This window comes from Gigantopelta aegis, chromosome 3 (assembly GCF_016097555.1).
Source record: "Gigantopelta aegis isolate Gae_Host chromosome 3, Gae_host_genome, whole genome shotgun sequence".
Lineage (NCBI taxonomy): Eukaryota > Metazoa > Mollusca > Gastropoda > Neomphalida > Peltospiridae > Gigantopelta > Gigantopelta aegis.
In genome coordinates this window covers 23043585-23053210 of record NC_054701.1, presented here as the reverse complement: position 1 = coordinate 23053210, position 9626 = coordinate 23043585, and the positions used below count along the sequence as shown (strand labels likewise).

Here is a 9626-nt window from a genome sequence, read left to right as displayed (position 1 = left end):
TATTTTGAAATTATGATATAATTATTGATAATTCAATTTTTTTTTTAATTGCACCTTAACAATAAATATGTTAATACTTGATTGACCATTGAAAAAGGAATTGAACTTTAATTCGTTAAAAACACTGACAACATGACAACTTCCTAAGCATACTTAAGCAAAATACCAAGTGCGCCGAATCACCGGACGCGCCGATACACCGGACACGGTTGTATACATAATTCAATTAATTTTAGTTGGGATTTTGTTTTCGTATTTGGTGTTATGTACGAAGATTGCTTGTCATTAATAAAGATAACCTCAATGATATTTTGCTAACAACATCATAATTGCTTCTTCTCTCGTTTGCTATTTAAACTTGTGACAACTGAAGACATCACTCTGGAGTTAACTAAACTTTATTCTGGAGATAACTACCAAATATTGAGGAGAAAAATAAGGAGTCTGGGGCCTATTTCACTAAACATCGTAAGTCTGGTACTAGCAGTTATACCCGGCCGTGCGTTTACACATTTGACATCTACTTCAAGTAAAAATTTGCAGCATTACTGAAGATAGAGCATTTTAAAGATAAATGAAATATGTATATTTCTAACTATATTTGTTGTACTATAATAGAAATAAGAATTGTGGTTTAGTCGTAGATTTACGTTTACGTGCAAAACTAGGCTTACAATGTTTTGTGAAATTTCTCCCAGCTTATCGAAAGGGTCGACCAATATACCATATATGGTAAAAGCTTTTTAAAAGTGTACAATTATTTTATTTTTATTTTTTGTACGTTTTTTTTTTTTTTTGTTAATTTTCACCCAGTGAGAATACTGTCCAAGAGTGACTGGTGTACTCCATTTATTCCTTATGTGAGGTAAGCTAAATAAAAAATACAAACCAACCTCCCCACCACTCAAAAATAAAACTAAAACTAAAACCTCAATTCTGCTTTTTATTTTATGTTCACAAATATGTAAAAAGGAAAAGACAATATCTGTAAAAAAAATATCAAATTTACAAAGCACCAATATGGCATAACTAAAACAAAATTTAATGATGTAGCACACTGCCAACGTAACGTGAACGATTTTAAGTCAATATAATCAACACAACATCATGCAAGAACTATTTTAAATGAAAACATAGCTTTCAAAAACCATTTGATTAAATGCTTGGTTTTGTATAGGACTAAAAGCTTGTCCCAGTTATTTGAGATGTTATTGGAGTGGGTTTGACTGAGGATTACCATATAACCAGGGACGGATGCAGGGTGTTTTTAGTAACTAAAAAATGACACATAGTATTCCAAAGTGTACTATATATGGCAATCTTCTACAGAAAAATTTATTCAACCAAGATATTACATTTCCCACAATCAAAACAAAAATACATTTATGATATTCATCCATTAAACACGGACTTTTTGTCAACTTTAGCTTTTGGGGGTGCGAGTATATATAGACACACTTTGATTCATACCTGCATAATTATTATCTTTCAATTATATTTATTTTCAAGGAAAAGATGACATTCATACTGAATTTACCTCTGAATGAAATTAAAGCATTGAAATTGAATGGATGGATTGGGTTTGTTATAGTAACCTTTGTAGTCTGTGGGGGTTTTTGCTATTAAAAATTTACAAACAGACTTTCATCATCACATGTATGGAAAAATTAAAGTGTAAGGATAAAACTATCAACTCATATGACCCACAGATGTTCACAAATGGCAATGGAATTTGCTATGTTTTAAACCTATTTTAACATAGCCAACTTTTTATGTTTTGGAACCAAAATATCAATTTTTTTTAATTAAATGACAGTCAAAGTCTTGGCATCAAGTCAACTTCTGAACCCCGGCTTCCCCCCCCCCCCCCGTCTCAGTAATTAACAAGTTCCCTATATATTAAAGTAGACACTGTATTTATAAAGAAGAAAAGAGAAGAGGTACATTGGGAACTCATACTTTATAGGTATTTGTTCTTAGTGAAATGGATTACACTGTAACAAAAGAAACTAATACAACATTTACTAAGGAAAACCACAACACTAATGTCACTGCATGACAACTGTTAAATATAATATCTTCGTTGTTGATGATGAAATTCTAACATTGTCTTAAAAGAGGTGAAACAATGAACTCGAGTCATTTCATGAATACAAAAAATTATGTACAAAAATGGTCCCACAAAAAGTAATTAATGACTGAGGGAACCCTTACCCCCCCCCCCCCCCCAAAAAAAAAACCCCAACCCAAACTGCCAGTCTGGATTAATGTTCATATCTTTAAATACAAATACTTATTAATCATTATGTGATGTTTTTACCAGGAGAAAGTAATTTCTTTATTTTACTTGTGAAAAAATCCACATCTTTTAAAAGCCATTTTTATTACTTTTTTTTACCTCCATCATGATTAAAATGTTAGCATTTTTTTTACACAGTATATATAATAAAATGTCATATTGTTCATATTACAAAATGAGTAAACACTGGTCCACTGTTACCTCAAACTAATCCATTACTACTGCTATGTAGAAAGTCAACTTTTGCAAAGTCTCGTATCTTTTTGAAATAAAATACTAAATACTGCTGAAAACAGGAATGTGTTGCCTTGGTCTAAATTCCCATCTCAAAAGTATTTTGTTTTAATATTTAAACATTTAGGATACATCATCTTTGTTTTTTCCTTGTGATGCATCATTCTTGACTACTTTTGTCCTTTTCAGATGTAAATTGAAACTGGTGACAAAGACTTATCTGTTATATTATGGCAGCTGTTGAAACTCACTACAAGTGAGCCCAAACTTGTTTAAATTTTGGTATGCAATAAAATGCCCTGTTTTGTTGCATTTATCAAAATATATTTTCTTGTTTTTGCCTTTTTGTCCAGGAATAAAATAAAATGAGATTTAAATGAACCAACACTCTACTTAAAATACCAACACAAATATAGATATATATACTATACATATATATTTTTGAAACCATTATCAATTGTTTATGCAATGAAATTTTGTAATTTAATTACATAAAATTTTAAAGAACTGATAACATAAATCAGTGCCATTTAACTTTCCAATCCCAATTAACTTTGTGGCACAGATACATTTATGTGGTGCAAATATGAAGATTTATATACACCACAATAAAAATTTTAAGCACTGGCAGAGGCAGCTGTGATATGAAATGCTGCCCGGAGTTAAAAACACAAACTGAACATCTGCACCATTCTGGTAACTGGGTGAATGTTAAACAGGTTATCATCATCAGACTTCAACACTGTCGAATCCAGGGCACAGCTCAGTGTCTCTGCCTTCAGTTCTAGCCTGAACTTTTCTTTCATTCTCTTTGCCACTCACTAATTCATGCTGCATCTTTTCCAACATTGCTTGCATTCTTTGGATCTAAAAAAATAAATCAGTTTACTTTAGTGTCAGAGACCCCACAGTTACACCATTTCCAAACTCATGTCAGTTAAATTAGCATCCATGTATTTTGGTACACAGACAATAAAATAACAATAGAAGAATCACAATGTCATAAGAATAAATTCAATTTGAAAACACCTACATGTACCACAATAAATTATAGTTCACAACAAACTGAAGTGCTGATAACTTAAACAAAATTAAAAGAGACTGCTCTGAGTCTATTTGCTATTCAGATTTTTTCAGTTAACAGAATTTCTTTTTATTAAAGACTAAAATTACACACATTTTCTTGTTTAGAGTATCAATGTGAACATTCAATGTGCTTCTTTTCTGATAATTTTTATGTTTGTAATAACTCAAACGTCATTATATTTCATAATATATATTTTTTCATACATACAAAATTCTTGAGAGTTAATATTCAGTTTGGGTTATTATAAACATCAGTACAATTTGAAACACACTGAATATAAAAGGTTAATTTATAATTATATTATTAACTATGAGGCATGTTTAAATATCTTTTATTATGTACATTTGTACTTTGTATTTTCAACGAGTAAAAGTGTTATTCCTACATTTGCTTTCAAATAAGCATTGCAAATCGACTTTAAAAATACCTACGCTACACATTCCATACTTAATCCTCACAAATTATGTCACTATTCTTTGGTCATTTTTTCTTTTAGCCAAAAAGCAATTTTCCTGTATTGTATATCCATCTGTTTCCGGTGAATGTTGTGTGCAAAATGGCAGGAAATGCACTGTATACAGTGTACAGCATGTCAACTGGCATGACGTCGGGTGAGATACCTCGCCTGCAGTAGTCAGAAGGTTAAATCAGGATTTGAATCTGAAAATCATGCCTATGAATGTTTACTTTATGTCAGCCTGAACAGCATGATATTTTTGACCTTGTACTAAACATGTAATCAGGTGACCAGAATTATGTTGGAAAAAAAACCCCAGCCACTGTAGTGCATTCCTGTTCAGTGCCTATGCCAAACTTAAGAACCATTTTCAAAGGACCCAAGTAGCAAAGTAAAAAAAGTTTTTTTATTTTTTTTTTATTAATTTATTAATTTTTTTATATTTATTATTTAACCTTCTGACTACCGCAGGCGAGATATCTCGCCCGACGTCACGCCAGTTGACATACTGATGACTGTATACAGTGCATTCCCCAATTCATATTTCCCGCCGTTTTGCACACAGCTCTCAGCGGAAACAGATGTATAATACAGGACACTTTATTTCTTAACACGATGGTGTCTTTTATTTATGTTTTTTCAATTGAAAATACCGTGGAATGTTGAATTAAAAATGTGGTGTTCGGCAAGTATTTTAGCTTGACAACAATGGCGGCACGTCACAGTCATTTTCAGGGATCAATAGCTGATTGTGACAGCTAATTTGATAATACATTTGTTCGTTTTACCAACAACGAAAATGACCAAATATTTGGATATGAATCGTAGTTCGTTTTTTTACTTTAATCTGGTCAGAAAACCAGTTATCGGGAATAATGGACATAAATACCAGACAGCTGGCCACAACTGCCCATAAGTAAACACAACCTTTTTAATTTTTTGCCTGATTTTAATAAATATTAACTGATCTAAAATATCATAAAAATGAGAAAAACCAAGGAAAATAATACTTACCAATTCAAATATGAACTTTATTTTATGTATTTATAAAACATTTAAGTGAATATATGCGAATAAAAATTATAAACTTGTACCCACTCAACATAGTTTTTGTCAAAAATTAATCCAGTAGTCTAAAGATTAAACAATAAAAATCACAGTTCTCTTACCTCATCATCCTTGTCTTTTAGAAGTTTTTCTGTGTTCAAGATAGCCTCAAAGTTGGAACTAGAATCTCTCTTCAGTTTGCTGCAAAATTAATACTACTTATAAAATATGAACTTTATAAACAAACAGCAGTTAATGATTTATTTCTCCTTTATGTGCACAACAAAATATATTTTACTCCCCAAAAACTACTTCAAAAAAATAACACACACAAAAATCAAATAATGGAAAACTCTCATTTTGGCAATCAGGGGACATAACCAGTCCTGGTTTTTAATCCTTGATCTTGTTCCAATGTTAAAAAATATTCAGACAATATAAATTGTGCAACATATACACTTGAAATAAAAAAAAAAATTATCTTTTTTTTTCTGGATAAAATTAATTTAGTAATTTGGCAAAAATGGCCTAACATATTCATGACATTGGTAAGTTTAACAGACACCAAAACTAATGGGGATTCAAACTGAATACTTAAAATAAATTACAGTAAACTAAATTAATATTAAATTATATAAATTAATATTGTTCAGTATACAGGCCTGTTTGCCAGAAAATAATTTGAGGGTACGTAATAAAAACAAAACAGACCATAAGTACCCCTACTAGGTGGTTATGGGTTTGAAATTTCATGCACTTTGACTAATTTTAAACAGCAGTTTTCTTACTGTTATCTATCTAAACAATTATACAAATATATCCATTAATTTCCTAAATTTTAAGGTACGTAATTTAACCCTCCATATCCTCCAGCAGAAACTATGGTATATATTATTATTATTATTTATTTTACTTAAATTTTTAGGTAATATTCCAGAAACTTTTAGGATTTAGAGCTAATTTTTTTTATGTAACCCAGAAACTCTAAAAGCAATGTTAAAGTATTTTTATTTTTAATTATTGTCATATTCTCTGTGATAAACATCGATAGGTGCAACTAAAACCTAGGTTTCATTGATATAGTTTGTGAGGAATGAATTGAAACACAAAAGTTTAACGCGAAACTTTAACATTGAGCAAAAAGCTAATTTGTTTTTTTAAATGTTTAATTAATTATTTTTAATTATTTTCATGTGCATTCTGATGAACATCTATAGGACCAAGTATAAAACAGGTTTTATTGATCTGTGACTTATAGTTTGTGAGAAATGGAGCTAATCACAAAACTCTTAATGTTAAGCTAAATGCAAAAGTATTTTAAGTTAAAATGTTTAATTAATTTTTAATTATTTTCACAAGCACTGTGATGAACACCCACAGGTGCAACTATAAACCAAGCTTCATTGATCTAGGATGTATAGTTTGTGAGAAACTTATGCAAAAATGAAACTTTAAAGTTAAACTTTTGTAGTGGAAACGGAATTAGGTCGTTTTGAAAATGGGTTATATGGAATTATTTTTAATAATTAACTTTTATTATATAGGATATTATTTTATTTATTTGGAAATTTAGTGGGTATAGTAATTTGAAAAATACATTTTGTAATTGTTATATAATAAGTTGGGTATTAACTAGATTTTGACTTAATTATTATTATTATTATTATTATATTAAGGACGAAATATTCAAGATGTTATGTTGAAAACTCCTGGGTAGAATATATTAACTAAAATTACCAAAGTACTGACTTAATGAAAGATGTAAGCCTTACTTTGTTTAAGTTTCGTATTAATGAAAGGTTTGCCCGAGTTAAAGACATTAAAAACATGACATGTCTGGTTAGTTAGGTTGTAGAGTTTTGGAGTGTCTAAATTGCTAGAAAAGGTTAACTTTATAATTGAACTCCAGTGTTGGTATAATTTAGGGAAAGGGTTTTCTTTTAAGTATACCAAACAGCCTAATTCGTAATAAATGTATTTGTGTTACTAAGTGTTAAATGTAAATAAAAGTTGATGTTTTAGTTATTTTTATTTCATCGCTTGCACTAGAGCAAGGTAAAACTATATACATTTTTTTTAATAGCTACACGAAAGCCAGATCAGAAATAACGAATTTGGGAAATTAATTAATGGACTTGGGATTCATTTGGCTGGAGTCTAGCAGTCCCATTACACTTTAAACACCAAAGTTGTTGCCATCACTGCTGTTGGAAGAGTAATACCTATATGCCTTTATGAATCAAAAAGGAGACACCAAAATGAGAAAAACTCTCATATATGAACATTGTTTTATGTATTTATAAACTTTCAAGGTGAAAATATATGAGTAAAAGTTATAAACATGTATCCCCCACCCTGTGATTTTTGTCAAAAATTAATCCAGAAGTCAGAAAGTTAAATGTATGCTTACTTCCTCTCTCTTTGTCCAATTTGAAGTTGTTTCTGCATATGTTCAGCTCTGTAATTTTCATAGAGAATATCAGCAGTCACATCCTTGAGATCTTGCATATGGGTGCTGTAAACAATGGACATAATTTACACTACAAATTAATAAAGGATTACACCAGTACTACTATTAATACCTGATCCACATATTAGCTGTTAAGTTCACAAAGTTGGGTTTAAAAAAAAAAAAAAAAAAAAAAAAAAAAAAAAAAAAAATATATATATATATATATATATATATATATATCATATAATATCTTACATTTTCAGTGCAATCAAAGTATGTGATTTTTTTCAGATCACATACTTCAAGAATTTGACAAATTTGACAACTAGGTTTATTGACATTTAAGCAAACATACTTTGGTGACACTCCATGATTGACGTATGCATTCATAGTCATCAAATAAAAACACTTCAATGGCAATTTGCACTGAAAGCTGTCCAGCATTCAGAAAACAAAAAACATTAGGCATAACTTTATTTTGATGTAAGGACATCCAAAATGACGTCATATTCAAAAATACACCGCGCCACATATTCTTACGTCATTTGAATATCTAGTAATGGCGGACTGGAATTAAAGTTGCGTGTACAGCTTACAAAAACATGTTGTATTAAGCTTGAGCTTATATGATAAAGAGATTATTACCCTCATGTATTTCGGTATCGTCAATATCATATATACTGAAGGCCAAAAGAAACTTTACCATTTTAAATTTGGAATTTAAGAAAAAATGAATTGTTTTTAAAAAGTAACTCAATCCAAAACACATAGCCCAAACTCAACAATAATGTATGCAGAAAATTATACCCGCCCACTGCACATTTTGGGTGGAACACACAGAAAAGTGAAAAACTCGTGCACTATGAACAACAGCAATTGCACGTGCAATAAGGGTATAAAAACGGTTTAGACGGCATGTCAGACATCCACACAAATAAAAAACCACCATAGGAATGCCACAACTGACACCAGAACAACGCGAGAGAGCCCTGGGTATGATACAGATGGGAGCCACTCATGTCCACATCGCCAGAACCTTCAGTTGTTCCCGTGTTACTGTTACAAACATGATGCAACGCTACAGGCAAACAGGGCAAACATCAGACAGGCCAAGAACAGGCAGACCCAGGGTGACTTCGCCCCGTGATGACCGGTACTTGCGTACCTTGCATCTACGAAATCGCTTCCTGACAGTGACATCATCAGCAATGAATGCCTTAGGTCACAGGGTTAGTAGACAGACAGTGGAAAGGCGACTCAGGACTCATGGAATAAGGGCTTACAGACCATATAGAGGACACTTACTGACACCATAACATCGTCATTTGAGACTGACATGGGCTAGGACTGTACGACATTGGCAGCGACGTGATTGGCTGCAGGTTCTTTTCACTGATGAAAGCTGGTTCTGTTTGTTCAGAGTTCATGGAAGACAGCGTGTGTACCGCCGTAGGGGAAAACGAGTGGCGGCTTCTTGCGTTCAGGAGGTTGTGCCATATGGTGGAGGGAGTGTCATGGTGTGGGGAGGTATCTGTGCACAGGAAAGGACACCATTGGTCATCGTTCACGGAAACTTGACAGCTCAATGTTACAGGGATGACATTCTTCGTCCAACTGCAATACCATTTCTCCAACGGCAGCCACGTGATGTCATTTTTCAGCAAGACAACGCCAGACCTCATACAGCCAGAATCATACAGAACTTCCTTAGAGCCAACAACGTAAACGTATTGCCGTGGCCTGCACGCTCCCCAGACATGTCCCCCATAGAACACCTCTGGGATGTTTTGGATCGCTGTGTTCGACGACCACACCCTCCAGCCAACCAACAGGAACTGATCCAGGCCCTTCAAGAAGAATGGAACGCGTCCCACGTGACCTCATCAGACGACTGATTTTTTCTATGCGTCAGAGAATTATTGCTTGTATTGGGGCAAGGGGTGGTCACACACGCTATTAATGTGACTTGTTATTGGACTTGAGTGATTGTCTGTATGCTTTGCATGTCGTCCATGAAGTTGAAAGCTCGATTTGTGTACACCACCTCGCT

General features: G+C 32.4%; 1 protein-coding gene across 3 annotated transcripts in view; it reads right to left on the bottom strand.

Annotated features, from left to right (window-relative positions):
* Positions 1-929: 929 nt before the first annotated feature.
* The window catches only part of LOC121367715 (septin-2-like), a 69825-nt gene continuing 61128 nt past the window's right edge, over positions 930-9626 (bottom strand). For all 3 annotated transcript variants that reach the window (XM_041492051.1, XM_041492052.1, XM_041492054.1), the window contains 3 exons: positions 7535-7639; positions 5247-5325; positions 930-3400 (listed from right to left, as the gene is read on the bottom strand). In XM_041492051.1, the coding sequence (XP_041347985.1) occupies positions 3263-3400; positions 5247-5325; positions 7535-7639 (322 nt within the window). In that variant the 3' untranslated portion in view covers positions 930-3262. The remainder of the gene's footprint in view (positions 3401-5246; positions 5326-7534; positions 7640-9626) is intronic.